The sequence below is a fragment of the Topomyia yanbarensis genome, chromosome 3 (genome assembly GCF_030247195.1).
Source record: "Topomyia yanbarensis strain Yona2022 chromosome 3, ASM3024719v1, whole genome shotgun sequence".
NCBI classification, from domain to species: Eukaryota; Metazoa; Arthropoda; class Insecta; order Diptera; family Culicidae; genus Topomyia; species Topomyia yanbarensis.
The window spans coordinates 177,906,273-177,931,690 of NC_080672.1; the positions used below are offsets into that span (position 1 = coordinate 177,906,273).

Genomic DNA, 25,418 nt, shown 5'->3' on the forward strand with positions numbered 1-25,418 from the left:
CATTCCGGAACCGGTTCGGATTTCTGAATGGAGTCATTATGGATTCCAAATGAAATGCAACAACCGATTCCGACTCAGAATCGGTTGTTGCATTTGATTTGGAATTCATAATGACGCCATTCAGGATTCCGAATCAAATTCCGAATGGTTTGACCGGGTTGGTGAAAACAAATAGAGATATTTTTTATGAAATGTAAGACATTTGAATGGTATACCTGGTATCCCTGATAGAAGTTGTTAATAAAATCAATATTAAATCGTCAAAAGGGCGAAAGTGTTTTTTGTAAAGAAACTTGTTTCGCTCATTAGTTTGCTGCAGAGTGGATTTTCATGAAAAATATGCGTTAATGTAAATTTTTACCCTTCGTAGAAGTAATTTCAATTGTTTTCTGCTTTGAAATTATAGTAAATTAAGAGAAACCATCAAAATAAAAGTTTGTTTACAAATCTTATTCGCCCTTTTGCAAATTTAATATGAAAATAAACAAGAAGTACTGCTGGAAAAAGTATTTTTTGTCCGCTTCGAGGGGTCATTCAATTTAGTGGTAACTGGCGGTAAATGACTCGGACACTTTTTCTTCCGAATGTTTCATTAAGTTTCAGGTCGTGTCGTTGTTAATATACTGCAGACGGTTTTGCAATATTATCATTTAACAAATTACCCCCTACCAGTCGACGCATTAAACTATTAAGTGGTATACGCATTACCAATAATAACGGCTCATTAATCTTTATATTCGTACACATCATAACACTCATAAAAGAAAATATAAAAAGTAAACAATTTAACAGGGATGCTGGGTATTTCTTAAATCTGCGCAGCATTTGTAAAAAAATGAGTTTCAGTAAAACGCAAACTATGTCTCAAAGCAAGAAGACGCGACCTTTTATTAGTTGTGTACGATGATACGAAATTGAGAAATCCGTGCTAATCTGTCAGAACACTGTGCAGTTTTAAAAATCTGTTCAGCACTTCGAAAACCTGTGAAACACAGATAAATTTGTGCCCCAGGCATCTCTGCAATTTAATCACTACACGCCACCGAAAAACTACCTAAAATTCAGTACAACTTAAAAGTACCTTACTGCACGGAAGACATCGACTGAATCGAATCTCTCGTTTTGTTTTTGACAACACTAATAAGTGCGAAAGCGACGCACAGCTCAAAAGTACCTAAATTTAAGTTAAAAGAACTTATTCTGTACGTTATTTTATGGTTGCGTGTACACATTTGCACCGATGAATTAAAGTGCTCCCACCCAGTAAAGTTCAGTTGGAATTCAACCTGATTTTAGTTACTTTCCGGCTCCAGTGCCATAACCGATTTTAATTAGAATGGGTTGTACCACTGGAATATTAACGATATCCAGTCAGCATTCCGGCTTATTTCCCGGTTGAACTTACTGGGCAGTATTCCGGTTGAACTTACTGGGTTAGTTTGACAAGGAGGAATAGCTGAAAATGAAATGAAATGTACTCAACAGGGATGCCAGGTACACAGCTTAATCTGTGATTCACAGATATTCAATTTTTAATGTACAGATTTGTACAGTTTTTTGTTATAATGCACAGAGTAGCACAGATTTCTAAATTTTTGCTTCGAGCAAAAACAAAAAAACAGTTCGCCACTTCCTATTTTGAGACAAATTTGTACGTTTTCCTTAAAAATTTTTTATTTGCGTAACTTTAAATGTTCTTCATTCGAAACATTTTCTTTAAAACAGATTTGCACAGATTTTTAAACAGGCAGCGCACAGATTTCAAGAAATACGACCTGGTATCCCTGTTTCACAGCGTCCAAAGCAGCCCCCTGCTAGGCAGCCATTTTATCCTAGCCAACATCTGCCTTTGTTAAAATCAAAACAACCCAATGCTAATGCACGGGCGACGTGGGCCTAAATGCAGCTAGGCCCATCATATGTTGACTACTGTCAAAGTCCGTATATCTCCATAGCGAATGACAGGAGTGACACCCTCCTGGTCCAAAGCGAAACAATTAGGCTGTGCACGCAGGCGAAGTCGACATGGATATTGCGCACTTCCCACCAACCTGGACTCCGCACTTTCGAAGTGCGAGTGATCAAACTGCTACTGAAAACTGCGAGCTGTCAAATCACATGTATTTCAAGTGATAGAGATGGAATTTTCATGGACAGACCAGTCGAGCTAACCAGTCTATGAGAAGAATTCAATAGAAGAATAGTAAGTGCGCAGTGTGGATAGAATCCAGTTTTTACTGCCACAATCAATAATAACTTTTACTGTGAGCCGTGTTTACCAACACTGCGAAGCAATGTTTGTACACACGGCTCAAGTAAAAGTCAATTTATATCGACTTGCTAGTTGATTTCGTCAGTCTGCACAGCCTAATTAGCATCAAAAATTGCTTGTGTTGCCGCGATGCCACATGTTTTTTTGAAATGTCTGTAGAAGAATAACTAAAATGTCTGTAAAAGTTTGTAGATGGTTGTGTAAATTCTAGTTAAACTAAAATTTTACTTTAAAAATAGATTGTAAGTAGAATTCTATTGTGAAGGAATCACTCGTGTTCGAAAACAGTTATTCTAGTGCAATTTTACTAAACATTATTACCGTTATAAAAGTCTGTAGATCTTTGGCTACGTCTGTAGGAGACATCAAAACTCTGTAAAATACAGATATGTCTGTAAATCTGGCATCGCTGTTGTGTTGTGATAGTTCGATAGATATGGATTCCGTTGGTGAAACCGATTGCCGAAATTAAGCAAAACGTAATTCGCAAGGCCCATGATATTGCAACCGAATAAGTGACCTGTGGTCGGAGATTTTTGGTGAACACATCTGCCAAGATCATATTAGTCGACTGCCAGAGGACGTTCAAACGTTTTTCGACGAGGAAAGCGAAAACCGCAAGAGGAAAAATTTTGGAAACAAAAATATACGAGTCTCTTCGCGAACTATAAAACGATCCGCTACAGTCAGTGGCCGAAATGCAAGGTTTTCGTTTGTATCTTGAAGGTCTTCGAGTGGAGAAGTTACACCGATTCGATGATATTGCAGCGATGCGCCGCGAAATTAAAATGTTGAAGGGCTATTTATATTTCACTCCGCAGTCGGATCGTCAGGACGAGCTGATCAATGAGCGTAACTTTTCTCCAACAAAATACAATATATCAAATCTTAGACACTTGCATGAATCGGTATGTTCCCAGTACGAACTTCTTAAAGACTGTCGACAAAATGCGTTTTATACTAAAGAATCTGTGGAAATATTTTACGATTCGTCCCTCGGTTGTGAAGAAATTTGAAAAATATAACTATTATACAACATGACAAACTTTTTACCGAGCTAAACCGTTGCGAGGCAATGCGACGGGAGAATATTCAGGTGTTTGTCGACAGAACTCGGGCAGAGATCGTGCAATGGTGCGACAAATGTCTTAAATCCGAAGAAGAACGTGCGAGGTGTTAAACTTTCAAGAGTGATGTTTACAATCAAGATTTACTGACACTGCATAAGATTGAACTAAACGATCTGAAAGTATATTATAGCAATAACTCTATGAAACGAAAGGTGACTCGAATAGCACTAAGCGGTAAGTATCAGTATCCTATGAACACTGAGAATTTCTTTGAACAAAACACCAAATCGCTCGTCCCTAATGCCTGAATGCAGAGCAGCCTCATTAACTACGGCTCATACAGGTGGAACAATTGTAATACCTCCAGGCAGTACTATAGACTTGGTAGTAAATTCCGTTTCATGCGATGTCCGTTGACATGACTTATGTCAACGGACATCGCAGCTTATGTTTGGCAGATAGGGTAATAATGTAGTATCTTACTGTTACAATGAATCCTTGGCTGGGGCTTTATTATTCAGTGATTACCTTGAGACCCTTACCAGAATCATGGAGAGTACTATCAATAGTTGTCAAACTCTAAGTGTTGATAAGCATTATACCTTCATAGCTTTTCGTTTTGAACTGTTACAAACAAATTAACTACTGAAATAATCGAAATATAAGTTATGCACGTACTCACTCACTACATTAATGTAGGAAAAATCGACGCATGTTGTTTTTGGTCCAAATCGCGCTCCACGATGTAACATTGGATCAATAATTCGATAACTTTTCATCAGATTATCAGACACATGTTCATAAATACCTGCGATGTTTTACAAAATGGGCTGGAAAATATTCACAATCTGTTGGTTCCGGCCAGATCGACCGAATAATGTTTAAGAAGTGTTCTAGTCGGCTCACTCATTTTACATTGCCATATCGGAGCTCCATTATTTTCGAACTTCTTTCTAACCATGAGCTCATGATGAATCTTCAAAAAAAATACAGATCTTGTTTAGATGTATGCTTTGTAAAATAGACATGAAACATACATACAGATTTGTTCACGTTCGAGCATCAGTCGAATCATGCAATTTGTTGTCTACCTGATGTATTATATAATAATATTTGGATAAATTCACATATATATTACTAAATTAGTTAGGCACTTCTAAGTATTATAACTGGTTTATTAATCTAAACTTCAAAATCAAACTCTTTTATGTTAGCCTCAAAAATTTTACAAAATAAGCATAGCGAGCAAACTAACGTATCCTTTTCAACTAAAAAAATAGTTAAAAGAAATTTGCAATTTTTGTTTCCTCTTTGCTGTCATTATATTCAGGAAACTGACAGCATCCAAAAACAACTAATTTTTTCAGCCAATTGATGATGCGAAAATCAACAGAACAGTTAGTTGAATCAGCAATTTTTAGTTGAAACAGTCAAGACAAAAATCAAAAATTGCAATATTTATTTTTTGTGATTGCGGGGTTTTCCGTGAAGTTACAGACTTATTTCCTTCCAACTTAGCAAAGTTTATTCTAGCCGTCGTGGTTTATGTTATGCAATAAGGGTGATCAAACGCTCTTCAGACGTTATATTCGTATGGATTTGCTGCTCACTGACATACCCTGATGTCGTTAAACCATATTTTTGATTTTAGTCGACGAAAGTGAGAATTTTTTATTTTAGTCGACGAAAGTGAGGATTTTTTGGTTCCATGGTGATAAGATGATCTTCAGTAAATGTCGTTTATCGTGGAGAGGGAACATATTTCAGAGAATTGGTTGTATACTTTTGCTCGAAATGTGTTATTGCATTATATAACCGCTTCCTGGAACGTCTGGCATATTCCGAGATTTATTTTCGCTATTTCAATAATTTTTCACGTGAAAAATTAATTTTCTGGGCTCATCGGTGCAGGACGCGCTTAAACCCACCAATAAAAGATATTATTCGGGTAATGTTCAAGAATATAGTATTTTAAAGCTTACTTTACACAAGGTTTGATTTGTATTTTTCGTTTATTCGGGAAATAGACACAAAAAACTTCAAGTGTGCTGTGTCCACACTTTTCCAACCACAAAGCTCGTTTTTCCTCAGAATGACAGTTACAACTAGAATATAGCAGCACTCACTAATTCAACTACAAGCACGATAGATAGACCCACCATACAAGGTGTTTGATACTGTGAAGTAACTATAATCCGCTCCTCACACGCTGAAATGAAAATATATCGTCGCTGTTGTGCTACCTTATGACAAACGCCATTTTGGGGTAAACTGAGTTAAATATGCCATGTTACTTAATTTTAAGATCTCTACAATGTGGCGTTTTCAGAATTTTTAAATTCTACTGGGTTAATGAGATATAGCGAAACACCATTATGACAAGCACCAATTTCTCGAGTGATCGAGTTGTGCTATCTTGTGACAATGAAAAAAGACAACAATCCTAGCTTGTTGGCTGGCTATAAACCAAAAAGTCATTGTCCGTTTCTATGATTGAAAAGGGAGCATCGAGTGCATTTCAAACGCCGTCCTTGTGACCGTCGTTTGAATTCATCATTGCGGGTTGTCTACTGCCTTTGTCACCTACGCTTACGATTTGATTGGTCGTATGATGATCGATTATGACAGCTTCTGAGCTCCAAAACGTTGGATTCGTCTCGCTGTCTGCTTTTGGATTCGAAAACTTTGTTCAGCGTCGCTGACTGAACGATGAATTTCATATCGTGACCATTTGTCCTAACTTGCTACACCAGTTCTCGGTTTCTGAGGCCCGTCAGGAGCTGTGCTCGTACAAACCTGTCCTCGTCTTCGAAACTGTAGTTGTATGAACAAACTTGCATGGAAAATAACAGCAGATTCGCCGTTCTCTTGCCTCATTCTCGAGAACGCTTCGTTTTCGGCGGCAGTATCCGTCATTGATTGCAAGTAATTTTGAATGTTCGCCACAAATGTCATGTAACAGATTGTATTCTCTAAGCACGGGCGCAATTTAGCAGCTTTTACGATACCTTGCAACTCCTCGCCCATGGAAAGGAAAAATAGCGGTGTCCTTTTGACGGGGTCGATTACATTACTAAGGAAGGCCGCTATTTCAAAATTCTCAACGTTGCGGTTGCACTCCTCCCACATTTTGTTTGCCGCAATTCCATTGGGAAACGGTTTTCAGTGGTCCCATCGATTGCTTGGAAGAGCATTCCCAGCTGCTATGTTGATGTACGTCATTCGAGAACTTCTAGCTTTTGTCGACCTCATCATTCGGTATTGGACCGATTTGGGAATGGGTCAGTGTTAATCTTCGCGATCGTCTTCTCCATATGATCAATCCGATCAGCGTTAATGCAATCCGCTGGTATCTCGTTTCTAAAATCGGAGAGGTATTGGACGGTGGTCTAGGTGATTCATTATTCGAATTACATATGCTATCCACACTACAAACGCTACCGGTATCTGTTCTGCTATCTACGTCACCAGACGAGCCATCGTTATCATTGCTCGATGTCTTCGTACAATACTATTTCTTTTTCCACAATATTAGTTTGGCTTTCGGCGATTTGGCCGAACAACGTCATCCGATTCTGAGTCGGCAATGTGACGGACATAATAGACCTTTCTCGTCAAAAAAATTTATATGATAGGATGCTTCCTTTTTTATCCCCAATTCGTTACTGCCGATTGCCGCGATGATTTGGTACCTCTAACTATTGAAAAAATCAAAAATAGTGCAAGCTGCTCATTTAACCCCATATTCTGAATACCTATCTTGCCTTGTTTCCCCGTATTTTTACACCATTTGGATGAATTTACTGTGGGGAATACTAAAAGGATGCCAGATCTGCATATATATTAGTAAATCTGCAGATTTTGCATTTTCACTGCAGATGTTTTGCAGATTACAAATATTTAGCAGAACAAAGCCTATGCCAGCCAATTTATACACCAGCCTTCAACATTTTTGATCATTTAAAATATATACATACTACATTTCTATGTCAAATTTATTGAAGATTTTTGTAGCAATCTGCAGACTTTTATATTTTCACTGCAGGCTATTGTTTAAATAGACCTGGCATCACTGATGCTGAAATGATTCATTCATATACCTGTCAAAAACATAGAGCATTGCATGAAAATGTATAACCTCACTTTTCTGACAGTTCAGTTGCTTGTTAACCTAAGACTTGTTTACATGAACTTTTAAAATTTACATTATTTGAATACTTTTTGAAAGATACTTTTTGAAAGACTATCAACTCAAGAGGGATGAGGATTGGAACAATGGGAACCTGGTGCCACATTATGCAACCAATTCGAATCGACCTTTTCACACAAGCATGAATACAATAAACCTTTCGTTTCGAGATGCGTAATGTCACTCCTGGTTCATACATTGACCAATCGGCGCTGGATGCAAAACCCGGTGGCATATGCTGAATCGTAAGATCAAGCATTGGGCTATAAAACGATTGCTTTCTGAATGATGGATAAGGATTTGTACACATTTGTTTGTTTGCTCGTGGGTTAAGTCCTAACAAGATGATCCGATTGATTACTCATTTTTAGGTGGTGAAGTTTACCTGAACTTTATAGGTAACGAATTCGGTCGATGATAAGTTGTTGAAATGATCGTTCAATGCCCATACCGAAAAACGTTTCCATTGGTCAGAATGCCTACCAGCGTATGATAGCTGCAAACATGAGGACAACATCGCTTTCGAATGGAACAATTATTTATTATTTGTGTTCAAGTTCCATTACAGCAAAAGTTTCGTCGATTGACGATTATCGCATTGTCGTTGATTTAGCCGGCAAATGCAAAACAGTGCTCGGCACTGATGATAAGGAGTAAGAAGGATTTGATAGGAGTGATAAGAATGCAGAGCATTATACATTCTGGAAGAATATCAGGGAGGAGAAATTATATGTAAATTTATATTAACTCGGGATTGCCATCATTTTTGCACCGCAATAAAGCTTTCTGAAACTGCTAGACAGTGAATGATAAATTGCATAGTCAATTTATTTACTTTTTCGGAAGGATAAGTAATTAGTATGTTGTGAATATATATGTGTCGCCGGTGTCGTGTGTTATGGTGGTACCGGACGGAACCGTTGGTCAGCAGACCGTCCTTGTCGTACTGGTCATAGATGCGACGTTTTTTCTCATCTGATAGCACTTGACATGTTTCGGAGATCTGTCTTTTTTTTATTTATTAACAGATTAAGGCCAAAGTGGCCTGTGCCGTATACAAAAGATTCCTCCATTCCACTCGGTCCATAGCCGCGCGTCGCCATGATCGGCAATGACTGGGCAGTGCGTAAGCCTCTTGTACCTGAAGGCATAAAATAGACCCCACTTGCGGTCCTTAGCTTCCTGCCCAGTAACTCCTAGCCCTGGCCTCCCCGTGGCGTCGACTGGGATACGAGTAACCTTAGTGAAGATCGGGTAACCAACCCCAGTGGGAACTTTGGTCGTATGCTGACAGGGAAGGGGGGGTTACCCTTCTTCGGAAGGTGTAAACCTGTCCTGGTGGCCAGGTGGGACCTTAAGCAGTCCTGGCACGATTGTCCACCGGCGAGACAGGTGGTTGGCGTAGGCCCTATAAGCCGCCCCTTAAAAAACCCACATAACGAACAATACAGAAGAGAATACGACCCAGAACAATCGGCAACGACCCAGGCGACGAATAAAGGATCACGATTGGAAACTCGGAACATGGAGATCTGTCTTAACGCTCTCTACTTAGTGCAGGATACGCGAAACCGCTGCTAGCTTTCGAGAGAAAATTCCTAGCTGCTGCTACTCTATCAGTCTCTCTCTCTCTCTCTCTCTCTCTCTCTCTCTCTCTCTCTCTCTCTCGACTGAGGACTACAATTTCGGTCGACTAAATTATGCTTTGAAAATTGTACTTCCTGGAATTTCACCTAACGAGATCAATTCATTGTGAGGAATTTCGCTGCGTTCCAATATTGCTTGCCTCTGTAGGTGATGATGTGTGTGGATTCACTTCGGCAGCCAGGTCTTATGTTTTGGGTAATTTTGCTATCTTATTCTGCTGAATAAATCATCTGGCTAAAGCCTCTACGTTATACTATGGTCACTTTGAAAACGCATTGCTATTTAATCTTGTAGCTCTTGGCAAGTCAGTCCTGGCACTGTTCTCGACTAATCCTGGCACTATACCGCTGACGTCGCACTTATTACGGTGATCAAACTTGGCGAGAGCGGCAGTGGTTTCGTCGGAATTGTTCACTCGACAAGCAGGAAGTGCAAGGACTCTGCTACTTATTCCTGAGCCCCTCGTTGAAACCTTCGTCCTGTCGGAGTGTTAGCTTCGTCCGATACCGGAGCGTATTGCTGAACCGAAGCAGTCTGCTACTGGCGCTGCTTCCTTCGAATCGGAATCGCTGAATATTCCCGTTAGTCGAATGTGCAACGTGGCCGAAGGCAAACCGATTGCAGCAACACAACCAACCGTAGCTGAAATTTTGGCCTTTAATCCAAGTCCCTGCCACTGACATAGCGACAGACGAGTGCGGCGCAGATTGGACCATTGGTTGACTCGGTGCCGGACAGGGCGAAACAGCAGCAACAGGAGCGGACCTATTATGGGGTGTAAAGGTCATCAATTGCCAGAGATCACCAAAATGCTCTGCGACTAACATTGTGAACAAAACAAATTAAACGAAATTGATCGCAACAACGATAAAATAATCTAAATTCTACCCAAGCATTTGAAAATGAGAAAAAGGCAAAAGAAGTTTTGGTCGAATTCACTATTTAAAAATTGAATACTGTTTTATTTAGTTTGATTGCGCATATTGTTTACATCAGACACACCCCTTAATTCATTGAGTACGTATTTCACTGCCTTTATAATCCTTTTGGAATCAGTTACAATAATCCTTTATAATCATTTTATAATAAGTGTATTGTTAGTTAGGGCTTTTATATCAACCGGGCCCTTTTATAATTTGTTATAAAATCATTATCAAAATTCTTCATAATCCATTGTTGCGTTATGTTTATGTACATGGCCAGATAGATAGTTTTTAACTGGGACGAAACGTGTGGATACGAAAAAACCTAATGTCAATTGTAGCCAGGGGGAGCTGTCAAATGCAACCAAAGGGAACCGTCAAATGCAGTCAGGGGGAACTGTCAAATGTAGCCAGTCCATTTAAAATATGTGTGGAAGAAAGAGTGGCTATGCAAGACAAGAGATAAAATGAACAGAAAAAAGAAAAAGAAAACATCTATCCACAGGTTCTGTCCCAGGATTTTAATAGAGAACATCAAAATTCGATTTGTTTGCATTTGGCAGTAGGCCTTTTTCAAATGTTTGGCTAGAAATTCCTTGCTTCTTCAAATTCCTTGCTTCATGTACAAGAAAAGTAAAAATGTTAAATTTAACGGAACAATGTATGATGCCGACATCAATTAAAAAATACAGCTGAGCGACCTTGTTGGGAAAGTGTTAACATTTAACAACAAACCAAACCAAGTTTCTCATACTATGATCGAATCAACAAAAATTCCAAGATCATGTAAACAATCTCTTTGAACTGTCAAAAAAGTGAGGTTAAACATTACCATGCAACGTTCTCCACCGAGAGGTTCACTTTAGTTTGTTTACATAACCAATGAACTTTGTACCGCGACTCACCACTTCATTTGCCGCGTTGCCAGGAAGCCAAGCAAAAATATACAAAACAGTGCTGCCCAAACACATATTTTGAGTCCCACCATTCTTGCAAAGGTGAAAAAAATACTCAACATTCTAGCATTTTTCAAATTTAAAAAATATATTAAAAAATCACGATAGCTATAAAAAGTCTCATTTCAGCGGAAATATTCTTAAAAATGTGTAGTCTTTTGAATAAAAATAAGAAAAAGGGGGTTAGGTCGGACGAGAAAGGTCTATTGCTCGCGTTTGACAGTTTTGTTTGTCGTATTTTTGCACGCTTACTTTTTGTTATCTGTAAAGTTATATGAACAAAAAATCGCCCTGCTTATTCTGGAGCACGATCCTAAGATCCGCTTCACTTGATAATAAAACGACGGAATGGGTTTTCACTACAGTCAACGCGGTTTATTTTTTCAACCCGCTTTGCACGGTTTTTTTTAACCTGCATTTCAGGGTCTTTCGACCCGCTCTGCGCGGTCTCCCGACCCGCTCAGCGCGGTCTCCCGACCCGCTCTGCGTGGTCTCCCGACCCGCTCTGCGCGGTCTCCCGACCCGGTCTGCACAATCTTGCGGCCTACTTAGCGCGGTGACCCGCTCGTTATTACTGTTCGGAGCAGCGCGATCGTCAAGGTCCGCTCAATGCTAGCTTCTGTTTCAGAATAATGCAATTATGTTTTTTCCGCTACATAACTTACTTTTCAAAGCATCTATGTTTTTTCTCTTGTTCGCACTTAAATTCCACTTTCACTATTCTTTCTGCATTTTCGGTTCTGAGTGGTCCCTTTTCGCACGTTAGAGTTTAGTTATTGAAGATTTTAATTCGGAATTTGTGTTGCAAGAAAAAAAATGGCAGGATCGCCATTGTGGAAGCTCAAACGGTAGTGGAAAAGGGACCACCTATGTGGATATGTTGCCGCACTCCTTACCTGCTTGAAGGTTGGATGCTGAAAGAGGCTGTGTTAATGGCGGATGCAACGATGAGCGTGGTGGGGTGCCATCAGCATGAATGCACACGCACAGGGTTGCCGGTTTATGTTCAGCATGCGTTACACTGTCTGAGTATCTCAACTCGTACCACACAATCTCTCATCTTGTTTTGCGCATTTTAGCTGCAACGCTACATTGCTTTCCGATCTACGTCATCAATAACACCAGTAACATCAGGCCCGCAATTAAATTGGCTAGGAAATAAAAAGTGAAGGTAAATAAAAATTTGCATTCATTTATGTAATTCTCCACTGACAGCTTATAAAATTTAAAACATAATAACGACGACAAGTATAAATGTTTGAATAATTTAGATGCCCCTTCTAATTCCAGTTATTATTTTGAAAACACTTAAACATGAAAAAAATCACGAGACAACATAAACCGGTACTGCGTATGCGACCTACTGCATCAAAATCAAGCAAAAAAGAATCTTTAACAAAAAACAAGGAAACTCTTTTGGAACCACAGCCTAACAGACCAAATCTGCACATAGCTACAAAGTCAGACGAAAAAAATATAATAGATGAATTCCGTGGCGACATAAATGAACAACGCATCAGAGGTGTGACGAACCTGAAAAGAGTTCAAAATTCGCTTAATGCAGCTATTACGACCAAAGTGAGCAACAGAAAGCTGAAACAACAAAATTTTACAATTTCTTCTCCTCCCGTCGCACGCAAACTAAAAGGTATAGAAGCGAACGATCCAAAAACTCCTGCAGTGCGTGATAGGACGCGTACAAGAACATTAAAGCCAGAGGAAATCACTGCAAGCAACAATGTTCCAAAAATTCCTGATGTTACTATGACTACCAAAGTAAAATCGCCTATATCATTTGATATACCCTCACGAGAAATCCAATCAAAGACTTTAGTGAGTGCCAAGAAAGCGGAAGATGATAATAATAACGGTGACGAAAACGAACACTACGAATCAGAGTTTGAGTCATATGAGTCAGATTTTGAATCTGGATCCTCAAAAGACTCCATATGTTCTTCGCGATCGTCGGAATCATCAGAAGGATCAAACACATCAAGATTGCAATCTGCTTCCTCGTGTTCCAACACTGATGGTTTTGAGAAAGAAGCAAAAAAAACACAACATAATGGCGAGCAAAAACTTGACTCTGGAAACTACGATATGAAGATGAAACAAGCACTAACGCCGAAAGATAATCTTCATATCGATTCAATCTTTAAACAAATGGACAATCAACCTGATTCCGGTATGAATAGCGGTTTGTTTGATACCACAGTAAATAGAGAGAAACTTCTGTTGAAACGACACGCAGACATTTTGGATAAAGTCTCGTTCAATACTATGCACTTCGATGTGTTCGAAGAACAACCTGCGCCATATGAATATTTTGTGAAAAATTACGGCAAAGTTCGGGGAGTACAAAATTACAGTCAAACTGAAGCTGAAACCATGTCAGCCAACACACAAACTGAACAAATTTTATATAAGTCATGTTGGGTTCAAAATCCACCACAGTTCTCCAAAGAAACTTTGCAGAACATGGCAGTTAACCAAAAAATGTACATTGAAGAAAAGTTAGGTATTGGACAGGAAGGTGTATATACTACAAACCAGATAACATGCCAAAAAGATATTTTGAATGAATTTATTCGAAATCTTGTACAAAAACCAGATAAAGCTGCCATAAGGCATCAGGCAATAAATGTCACAACTGATATAAATAGGTTGCGATATTTTTTGCAATCTTCGTGTATAACTGTGGAAACAGCAATAAACAAAAAAATCAAGAAAATGCCACAAGATGTCACAAATAAAAAGATAAAATTCAATGATTACAAACTCTTAAGCGACAGCGTAATACTATCCGGACATATGGACTCCAACCAACATCACACGTTAATTACGACTCACGAGTGTCACGTGGGAGCTAATCATCATAGGTATGTTATCTGTGTTTGGAATACAAGAAACTTCATCCAGCCTGAGTCCGTACTAACATGCTGGGAAAATGTAACGTGTTCAGAGCGAAGAGGACCGATATTCATCGGAGGAACTGCCAATGGGTATATCAGTAGTAGAAATTGAAGGAACAATCATTAATAGCTTTTCTTCACAGGACATTATGCCTTTGGGATATACTAGAACGTGATGCAGGAGTAGTGCCATTCCAGATCACCAGTTCCGCAGTATCTACGATTACAAACATACATCATTGTGGAGGAGTTGTAGCTATAAAATCAATTGGTCACTCAAATCGACTCAAAATTCAACAAGTTGATCATCATCATTATCCAATCACAAGTACAATTTGTTAACAATATTACATTTTCAGGTTCTAACACTGTTTGAAACAGGTTTACTCATAACATGGACAATATCATTGGTAGACCAACACGTTAATGAGAAAGACCAGCAAAACCTCAATACAATTTTTCATGGAGCGAGATTTCTACTCATTCAACAAAATGTCTTAAATTTAAGTGGATTATCACGACGATCGGCTAGAGCACCTAGTTTGCAAACACAAACGCAGCATTTTAAAACGGGTAGTCTGGAAAACCTTCTACATGATAACAATATAGTTGACTATCCAACGAGTTCTGAATTGACGATATTCAACGACATGCTAATCTTCGAAAATAAAGCAATCATTTCAACTAATCGACGAATCATAGTGGTCAACCACATTGATTCAAATATTTCAATGATACTGGAAAATGGCTGTAAGTATTCTAAATACAGTTTCAGAAAGGGACCATCCATAAATGACGTAGTATTATATGGGGGAGGGGGAGTTTTGTATTTTGTGATGATGTGTGACGACAGGAGGGTAGGGGGTCATGTCATGCTACGTAGCTTTTTTAAAGGGGAATAACTAACATAGCTTCTCATTTAAAAAAAAATTGCGGGGACAAGGGGGTAGAGTTACCGTCAAGCTACGTAATTACCAGGGGTAGTATTTAGAAGTTTGTGACGAAATGCTACGATGGGGGAGGGGGGTGTTAAAAATCACTCAAAAATGCTACGTTATTTATGGATGGTCCCAAATAGCTTACATATGTGCAGGGTAATTTTTACGACCATACACTGCCTTCCTTAGCAAGACCGTATTAATTTTAAGCCTTATGGAAACCGATGTAGATTATTAGATCTGCACACGCTTTAGGGTTGATCAGAGAATGGGGCAAAAATCGAAAACGAAAAAAGCAGTTTTTCCACACCGTGAAGCGGGAACATAGAATTTCCTTATGCGATAGTCATGATCCTTCAATTTAATTTATTTTAACTTTTGTTTACTAAACAAACAGATAAACAAATAAATGAATAAAAAATACATAAACAAAAAAAAATGCGCAAATCTGGAGTTTTCACACATTTTTAGAATTTTTTTTTATTTATTTCATGCTAGTTCTATTGCCTGTAAAATTCCCGAACATTCTGTGATGGTATACTAGCGCCGCACTTCTCTCTCACCAAATCGAGAACGCTAGGTTTGTTCCAGTATCAGGAGAAAGTGGAAATATTCCGGAGGAAACAGGGAGAAAAACGTACTGTACTCTCTTCTTCGCTTTTTTTTCTTCTTCTGCAAACCGGAGTAAAAAGGACGAAGTATTTTTTGCTCCGGAGCAACTTCCGTGCACTGATAAAAAATCACACTGTAAAACCAAAAGAAATTTAACATGATTTTCAAGTGCACTTGAATGTTGAAAAGCAAATCAAATGATTTCCCTTCGAATTTCACATGAAAATCTATTAAAACGCAGTTCATGTGCTATTTCAAATTATATTCATACTACTTTCACATGAATAGGATATGTTTTACGATTGAATTTTGGTTGTCATGCTGTTGAGTCACATAGTATGAACTTTCCACATGACATTCATGTGCAGGCATGGGAAAATTCACTCATTCGATTGATTGCATCTGATAGCCATTCATCCTTGGTTCAGCCGCACACAATCAACATAGTGAGCATGAAGCAACGAACCATGAGAGAATGCGATGAATCCTCTCTCCACCACCATGTTTGTGCACTCCGAACGGTCAGCGAACGCACTATTGCCCAGTTTACATTAGTGCTGGTTGCCATCTGCTGGTGCCAGCATGCTGGCAATCAGCACTCTACCAGCATAATGTAAACGCTTGCCAGCAGCTGGCACCAGCAGATGGCTTGCGTTTACATTATGCTGGTAGAGTGCTGGTTGCCAGCATGCTGGCACCAGCAGATGGCAACCAGCACTAATGTCAACCCTACATATGTAATGTAGCGTTGACATTAGTGCTGGTTGCCATCTGCTGATGCCAGCATGCTGGCAACCAGCATGCTACCAGCATAATGTAAACGCATGCCATCTGCTGGTGCCAGCTGCTGGCAAGCGTTTACATTATGCTGGTAGCGTGCTGGTTGCCAGCATGCTGGCACCAGCAGATGGCAACCAGCACTAATGTAAACTGGGCATAATGTAGCGTTGACATTAGTGCTGGTTGCCATCTGCTGATGCCAGCATGCTGGCAACCAGCATGTTACCAGCATAATGTAAACGCATGCCATCTGCTGGTGCCAGCTGCTGGCAAGCGTTTACATTATGCTGGTAGTGTGCTGGTTGCCAGCATGCTGGCACCAGCAGATGGCAACCAGCATTAATGTAAACTGGGCATAAGTGAGTGGTTAAAAAATACTTGAAACGAATGGATGAATCAAAATTCGCTCACTCATCGAATGCATTTGTTGACTCATTCAGAGGGTGCCTTGTATGTAATTCCAATAAAAAGTATGAGGCGCTGTATATATCGTTTACGCAGAGCTGTTGGAATTAGATTTTTCTTTAAACTTCTTGTTCGGCTCGGAAGCCTTTTGGTGATTATAAGCCGGGAAATTACATGAAAATATAGCACAGTTTGAATACTGTGTCTGTGACATATGACTTCTATAATAATCATTGCTTCATAGGCAAGGACTCGACGTCGCTTTCGGGAATGATTTGAGGTAGTATCGTCGCATTCGGAAAGCGATAGAAATTGTTAAATTTAAAATTAATTCTTTTAAAAGGCTAACGCGATGTTTATATAAACAAATTCATTATACCGCTACGGAGCGTAATTTCCTCACCCTTCGTAGTAGCAATCGCACAGCTGTTTATTATAGAAAAATAAGAGTAAAAACGAAATTAAAGTTTGTTTTGCTATTGTTAAGATTATATTGATTTGTAGACAGAGCTGCGCTAAATAAATTTATGTGTTGGATACGTTGTACATAAAAACGTATTGACTCCAAAAATACGCCTGTCGAACTATTTTTTCATAACTAGTTCGTCGGGATAATGACGGATATCAATATTTTTGTAATTATCTTTGTGTTTGGAACGAGTTTGACGAGTGGGTTTTGAAATACCGTCATCGGTGATTACGCCAAAAATAGAACGTTTTATACATTACACTCAAGAACTACGATCATGCAACTTAAAATTTGAAACTGTTCGATGTTTTACATATGGCACAAGTACCTCCAAAGTCATTGAAAAGAATTTTTGGAAAATCAAGATTGAACGTGAAATCTAAAGAGCTAAAATTGGCGTAAAGTCACCCCTACAAGGGGGCTACTTTACGCCAAAAAATTTTTTTCACAAAATCATGTTAACTCCTTGATTTATTGTTATGGATTATGCTCGTTATTTATGTGTGAAAGCAAATGAATCTAGTGCTCGTAAAAATAAAAGGGTGTGTTCAAAAACTGCGTACCACGCATCCAATAACCTTGTTTTGGAGAGTCGATAAGTCCTACAATGAAAAAAGCAAGCCGAGAAAAAAAGCTCTACATGATATACTTGATATTGATGATATTGAGCCTTAAGAATTAGACCACCTTGTTTTAGTATTTTTCTAAAAGTAGTTTTAATTGTGTTACGGAGTGCAAAGGCTTTTCCAACAGAAACGTTTTAATGGTCAGGTCAGTTCATCCATCTTTCATGACATATCCATTTATAATATGACGAATTTCGCGCCAACTCGAACAAATGTTGGCAGCACCCTCTCAGATTTTAATGAAACTTTCTGTACATGAGAAATTTGTCACAAAAGCCACTTTGCATATTTTGTTTTTCCAAAAATGATCTAGACAAGCTATTGAGAGGGTCAAACTTTTTTAACCAATTTTTTTCAAATGGCTATTGTCTAAAAATGATAAATCCTACAAAAAAATGTTGTAAGAGTTTTTTTTCGCAAAATTGGTAATTAGTTGGGCACTTTCAAGAGAAAAAAAAGAAACAAACTTTTCCTTGTCCAAACTGATTTTTTAGTGTATTTTTATCGAAAACTAAACCAATGAAAGTCATAATCATCTCAGAATCCAATAAAACTCAGTTTGTCAAAAGATATTGTCCAATTTAGCAATTAAGGGTGTTTATACGCGATTAAAGAGTTTTTAAACTATATGGGGTTGGCTAGATCGGTAGTTACCGAAGAAGCTGGTTTCATTCCAGTAAAGGACATTCAGAATTTAAGCTGGCTTGAGGTTTCTGTCAGAATTTCGAATCAAATAAAACAACCGATCGCGGCTCATTGCTTCATTTAAAACTGATTGTGGCTGGTTTGACTAGGATTTAATAGTATTTACAGGTATGTTCCGTTGGGATCATTTTAGATGTTTTGATGTATTTTTTTTTCAAATTTACCCTTTGGTCGTTATAACACCTCGTACACTATTTTTGAACTTTATAACCTTGAATGTCATGTGCGTCATGATATCCAAAGCCATTGTTTAATATTGTGGTTGTAGTTGAAAACTGGAAAATCCAACCAGACACAATCGTATTTTCTTTTGTTTTTAGCAATGGAACACACTACTCCCGACGTCGTGAATTAGCATTGAACAAAAGAGAAAAAAAATTGTCGCTGATAGAATTTTCCAGTTTTCAACAGTAACGATAATATTTTAACTGCACAAAAGATAGACAGATTAATGAATAGGGGAATCGGGGGCAAGTCCGACACCGCGGGTAAGCCCGACACCCCATAACTTTTCCCAGATATCAAATTTTAAATCATACAATAATAACAGGATATCCTTAGTACGATTATTTTGAGTATTTCGAGACACATATATGCCATATAGATTCATCCAACGTCACAAAATAAACAAAATATGCGAAAGCAAAGTTGATGCGCACTTGGATGTTATTTTTAGTTGAAATATTTTAAGGTTTTAACAGCACAAAAGCTTTGAAAATTACCAGTATTTTGCCGCACATTCTAATCTATTCTGCCGGATTGTTGATCAACAGAGTTCCGAAAAATCATAACACGAACCGGATAGCTCACTACAAAAGGGTATGTTCCTTCTAAGTGAATGAATCTTAGTAACAGGGGATATATTCTTCTTGCAGAACGGATCTTACTTCTTAGAATGGCTTCACAAGCGGTAATAAAGCTAGAAAAGATTAATGGGGAAAACCAAGTGTTGAACATTATTTATTCACACCACACATTCGTATGCTTTTCCTCTTGCTACGCGATGATATTCCAGAAAGCATGCATTTGCATCACACATACTCATATACACATAATTACACTTTATCACACATACACAACACATTTTTAATGAAAAAATTGGACAACAAGAAAGCTAACAAGGGTGTCGCTCTTGCCACTTCGGGGTGTCGGTCTTACCCGCAGCGTTTTTAAAATGTTATTTTTCTCCTTTTGGCAACCAATAATTTTTAATGAATCCAATTTTTTGAAACACTGAAAAAATTATATCTTGTTAAGAACCATCTAAACAAGGATTATGCACAGAATATACAATTTTTGGAGCTTCGTGGTATTTTAGAAAAATGATTGCGCTTAGGGTGTCGGACTAGCCCTCGGTTCCCTTACTGGAATAGTAAAAAGTACTTCAACATGATACAGAAGAAATAAAGTCAGTAACTTGTAGGTCACGCTAGCCGTTAAACAATAAGCTTGCGTATGTAAAAATTTAAAATCCTGCATCTTGAGCTATTTTACCTTTGCACTTCTACCCATATATTACCTCTACAAAGGATAGAGAACCGATTGAACGATTCAATGATTGGATATGATGATTGAATCAAGATTAGACTCATCGAGTGCCTCGCAAACCAAAACAATAATATTCCAATCTGATTCACTCACATCCAAACATCATTCTTAGAAAATATTGAGAGAATGAGAGGCTCTCCGACTTAGAACGAACGGGAGTCAATTGAATGCCGCACAGCGCAGGTGGTTGAAACTTGACATGCACGAGTACGGATTCCCGGACAAACTGACGCGATTAGTGAAGGCGACGATGGATCGGGTGATGTGCGTAGTACGTGTCTCAGGGACGCTCTCGAGTCCCTTCGAATCACGCAGAGGGTTACGGCAAGGTGATGATCTCTCGTGTCTGTTATTCAACATCGCGCTGGAAGGTGTAATAAGAAGAGCAGGGATCGACACGAGTGGTACGATTTTCACAAAGTCCGTTCAGCTACTTGGCTTCGCCGATGACGTTGATATTATTGCACGAAACTTTGAGAAGATGGAGGAAGCCTACATCAGACTGAAAAGAGAAGCCAAGCGCGTCGGACTTGCCATCAACACGTCGAGGACAAAGTACATGGTGGGAAGAGGTTCACGAGAAGAGAATGAGAACCGCCCGCTTCGAGTTTGCATCGGCGGCGACGAAATCGAGGTGGTTGAAGAGTTCGTGCACTTGGGCTCACTGGTGACCGCCGACAATGATACCAGCAGAGAGATTCGTAGACGCATCGTGGCAGGAAATCGTGCTTACTTTGGCCTCCGCAAGACACTTCGGTCGAACAGAGTTCGCCGTTGTACGAAGTTGACCATCTACAAGACGCTGATTAGACAGGTAGTTCTCTACGGGCATGAGACCTGGACCATGCTCGTGGAGGACCAACGCGCACTTGGTGTCTTCGAACGGAAAGTGCTGCGTACCATCTACGGTGGAGTGCAGATGGAAGACGGCACATGGAGACGGCGAATGAACCATGAGTTGCATCAGCTGTTGGGGGAGCCGCCCATCTGTCATACCGCGAAAATCGGACGACTACGGTGGGCCGGGCACGTAGCCAGAATGTCGGACAATAGCCCGGTGAAAACGGTTCTCAATTGCAATCCGACCGGTACAAGAAGACGTGGCGCGCAGCGAGCACGATGGATCGACCAGGTGGAAGACGATTTGCGGACCCTTCGCAGACTGCGTGGCTGGCGACGCGCGGCCATGGACCGAGTGGAATGGAGGAATCTTTTGTATACGGCACAGGCCACTTCGGCCTTAATCTGTTAATAAATAAAAATTGAAACTTGACATCGGCTTTTATCACTTTCGCATTGTTGATGGAAGCAGCGATGCCAACCTTCCAGTTTAAACTGGATTCTTTCAGTTTAAACTACATCCAGTCAAACAGACAATATGAAAAATCTTCCAGTTTTTTTTTAATTTAAGCTAGTTTTGACGTAGGACGTGGGGGTGCACTTTTCAAATTCCACAACAATGTCATGTAACGAAAAGTGGTCCAATTTTAAACGCATATAATTTAGACATCTCGCGATGAACTTTCACATTTTTTGCGCATATCGCCCCGAAATACTTCTAAGAATAGATTCCAATAGATAAACCCAAAGATTTTTAATACCATGACACTATAAATTTAAATAATGTACAACCTAGTCAAAATATCGCGCATTTACACACAGAAGATAGCGCTTCCCAAGTCCGGCACGACAGATCTGTGTACGGAGCACGGCAGGCGAAGCAGGTCACTGCGCTATGTGTTTTCACAGCCAGTGTAGATGAGTTAGAAGTCCGTAACACTGGCTGAGGAGGTACGCGTGCCTTCCAAAACGCGACTGAGCTTGTCCGTTCAATCACTATGGATTCTTTTGTGTTGTGTTCGTTTCCAGGGCATCTCGAACACAATTATTCGTACACAAAATCGCTTGTACATTCGAGCTCCATTGGCAAACACGCTTAACATAGTGTCGTGATACTAGTTGTCTCTTCCGCTCTACCTATCATCATCAGCGTTGACTCATTTTGCTTAGTGCGGGGTCAATGTTTGAGGCGAATGTGTATACCTACCTACCAGTGTTTCAAAAATCACTCTAATCAGCATGCGTTGAAAAAACCATAGTTGGACAAATCATTAAAATCCATTATTTCATCACTCATGGTTTTTTTGGCTCCTGAGGAGTGAAAACCGCCAAGGAGTGAAAACAGGTTACTAGATTATAATTGCAGCATACAGTTTAAAAGCCCGAGCTCAATTATGATTTTCAATTTTCATTTTATCAAGCACAAAAGCAAAACAGATCCTTGGTACAGTTCATGGCGAAAGCTTCTTTTCGATAGACCTCGAAGGAGTGCCGTTTTAGCTATAAGTCGATTTATACCAAAAGAACGCGCTGAAATCGTAGCGCTTTACATTGAAAACGATCGTTCAATAGTGAAAACTGTGCGTGTTTATCGCAAAAAAATATGGCAGGCTCACTTCACCCTTTCCGGCGGATTAAATAAACAAAATTTTCGAATTTGGGGGACACAGAACCCACACGTTATACATCAAACAGCACGACCAGAAAGTAACTGTTTTGGCCGGAGTGTGCTCCAAAACAAGCATCGGTCCTTATTTTTTCAAAGAGGGAGAGACCATCGACAACGGGCGCTACCGTTGGATTTTGGCGCACTTTGTCTGTCCACAAATGCAGAAAAAAGGTCTGAAAAACTTATATTTTCAACAAGACGGGGCACCTTGCCACACCGAAATCAAGTTCTTGCAGAGCAAATTCCCAGGACGCGTTATCTAAAAAAATGATGATTTGGAATGGCCTCCTCATTCTCCGGATGTAACGGTGCCAGATATTTTTCTGTGGGGTTACTTGAAAAGTAAAGTGTATTCTAGCAAACCTAAGTACCTTGACGAACTCAAATCTAATATACGAGATGAAATTGCTGCGATTAAGCCCGATATGCTGTCCAAAGTCATGCAAAATGCCCGCAAAAGAGCTGCTTTTTGTGTATCAAATGGGGGTGGTTATATAATCTACGTTGTATAATAAACCTGGTTTAAATGGCATAAAATATCCTAAAAAAACTTGTTTACTTGTGAAAACGGCTAAAAATCGCGAAGTTGTTCAATGTTGTAAAAGGATACATCCAGCTGGCGCACCCTGTACCTACTGCTGGGATAATTGAGAAATTAAACATACAAGTGAAGGAGTGTCGACGCTGATCGCATACTGGGACGCAATGCAGTTGGTACAATGGAAGCCCTCGATCCCCCCGCTACAGTCGAGCCCTTGCAGCCAGCGTTCAGCAGTCGTCCCGGTCCTGTATGTGTGGGTGGAGAAGGGGTCTTCCAAGCCGCCTTTCTCGGCAAGTATTATACAAATTGTAACGATACAACGGTTAAACCGATTCACGCTTCTAGTTCATCGTCCAACACTCGCCGTAAGCTACTACCGTCCCGTTCCTGCTCTCCGCATCGCTCCATCGGGGTTCAACGCATACTGGGACGCACCGCAGTTGGCACTATGGAAGCCCTCGAGCCCCCCGCCACAGTCGAGCAATTGCAGCCAGCGATCATCAGTCGTCCCGGTCCTGTGTGTGGGATGGGTGAAAGGGTCTTCCAACCCGCCACAAATGGCAAGTATACATCTGATCCGAACACTTCAAGCGCTGATGTATTCTTCGCTTCCAGTAATTTGCCTTTTGCTCTAACATCTTGTGACGAGATGTCAACTATTTCTGTCGCCGATGATGATCGCTGCATTCTGGAGCGCGATGCAGTTGATTCGCCCTCTGCAGAACCTGATCCGTCATCCAATAACATCGAGATTTACTATCAGAATGTTGGTGGCTTAAATTCATCAACGGACAGCTATTTGCTCGCGACCACGGGCTGCTGTTATGACGTCATCGCCTTAACCGAGACGTGGCTCAACAACCGTACTCTGTCTCACCAGGTGTTTGGTTCAACATTTGATGTCTTCCGCTGTGATCGCAATGCCCTCAACAGCCGCAAGACATCAGGTGGTGGTGTACTCATCGCCGTTCGCCATGGTATAAAAGCCCGAGTGATCAACGATGAGCGGTGGGAGAGCTCCGAGCAAGTGTGGATATCAGTGAAACTTGCCGATCGCAATCTCTTCCTGTGTGTCGTGTATTTTCCACCTGACCGAATTCGTGATTACAGCCTGATCGATGTACATCTTTCCTCCGTTTCTTTCATCACCTCGATCGCTGCCCCATCTGATGATATTGTTATACTGGGCGACTTTAACTTACCTGGCTTGACCTGGTGCCCAGCAAGTAACGGATTTCTACGATTGGATATCGAAAAATCTGTGCTTATCAACAATGCCAGTTGTATCTTGGACAACTACAGTAGCGCAACTCTTCGGCAAATTAATAATATCATCAACGAGAACGGACGTACATTGGACCTCTGCTTTGTAAGTGCCCGGGACTACGCTCCGTACTGCTGCGCCGCACCGACACCTTTAGTCCAGCATGTGCGCCATCATCCCCCACTACATCTTGTACTCGCTGGTAACCTAGGAGTGAGTTTTGAAGACGTCTCAAGCTCTATCGTCTACGATTTTAAAACGCTGACTACGACAGCATCGTTAGCACGCTGTTGGATATAAATTGGGACGAAAATCTTAACAATGATGACGCGAACGAAGCAGCGATGACGTTTTCTAATATTCTTAACTACCTAATCGACCGTCATGTGCCAAAACGAACAGTCAGCACAAATCAACACCCTCCCTGGCAATCAACAGTGCTTAGACGATTAAAAACTGCCAAACGAGCCGCATTTAAAAAGTTCTCGAAGCATAAGACACTTGCATTACGAAACCACTACTTTCAACTCAACCACGAATACTAACAGCAAAGCAGACGTGCCTTTTTTAGATATCAGCGAAACGTCGAACGTCAACTGAAATCCAAGCCCAAGTCGTTTTGGAAATATGTGAACGAGCAGCGAAAAGAATCCGGGTTACCATCTTGTATGTCATTAAATGGAGTTTTAGGCACCGACACTAAGGAAATTTGCCAATTGTTTTCCGACAAATTTTCAAGCGTTTTTTCCGACGAGAACCTTTCCCCACAACAAGTCGCTGCCGCTTCAAATCTAACTCCTTCTCTAGGACGAACCATCAACCGAATTTGTGTCGATAATGCTGCCATTCTTGCAGCAAATTCCAAGCTGAAAGCATCTAGTTCCCCGGGTCCAGATGGCGTTCCTTCGATTTTTGTCAAAAAGTGCATCAGCGGGCTTCTTGAACCACTTCGGCGAGTCTTTGTGCTATCACTCAATACTGGAATATTCCCTTCCTGCTGGAAAGCAGCGCACATGTTTCCAGTTCACAAAAAAGGAAACAAATCGAACATT

The 25,418-nt window shown here is 40.1% G+C and overlaps 2 protein-coding genes across 2 annotated transcripts; both read left to right on the plus strand.

Moving 5' to 3' along the window:
• Window positions 1–1,683: 1,683 nt before the first annotated feature.
• LOC131687418 (cytoplasmic dynein 2 intermediate chain 1) lies at window positions 1,684–16,983 on the plus strand. Its single transcript, XM_058971497.1, has 6 exons — window positions 1,684–2,203; window positions 12,137–12,228; window positions 12,348–14,059; window positions 14,113–14,269; window positions 14,329–14,719; window positions 16,949–16,983. Exons 3-6 carry the CDS (start codon window positions 12,372–12,374, stop codon window positions 16,981–16,983), a joined length of 2,271 nt encoding a protein of 756 aa, XP_058827480.1. The 5' UTR covers window positions 1,684–2,203; window positions 12,137–12,228; window positions 12,348–12,371.
• Window positions 16,984–23,301: 6,318 nt separating this feature from the next.
• LOC131693350 (uncharacterized) lies at window positions 23,302–25,016 on the plus strand. Its single transcript, XM_058981103.1, has 2 exons — window positions 23,302–23,396; window positions 23,448–25,016. Exon 2 carries the CDS (start codon window positions 23,551–23,553, stop codon window positions 24,664–24,666), a length of 1,116 nt encoding a protein of 371 aa, XP_058837086.1. The 5' UTR covers window positions 23,302–23,396; window positions 23,448–23,550; the 3' UTR covers window positions 24,667–25,016.
• Window positions 25,017–25,418: the final 402 nt, after the last annotated feature.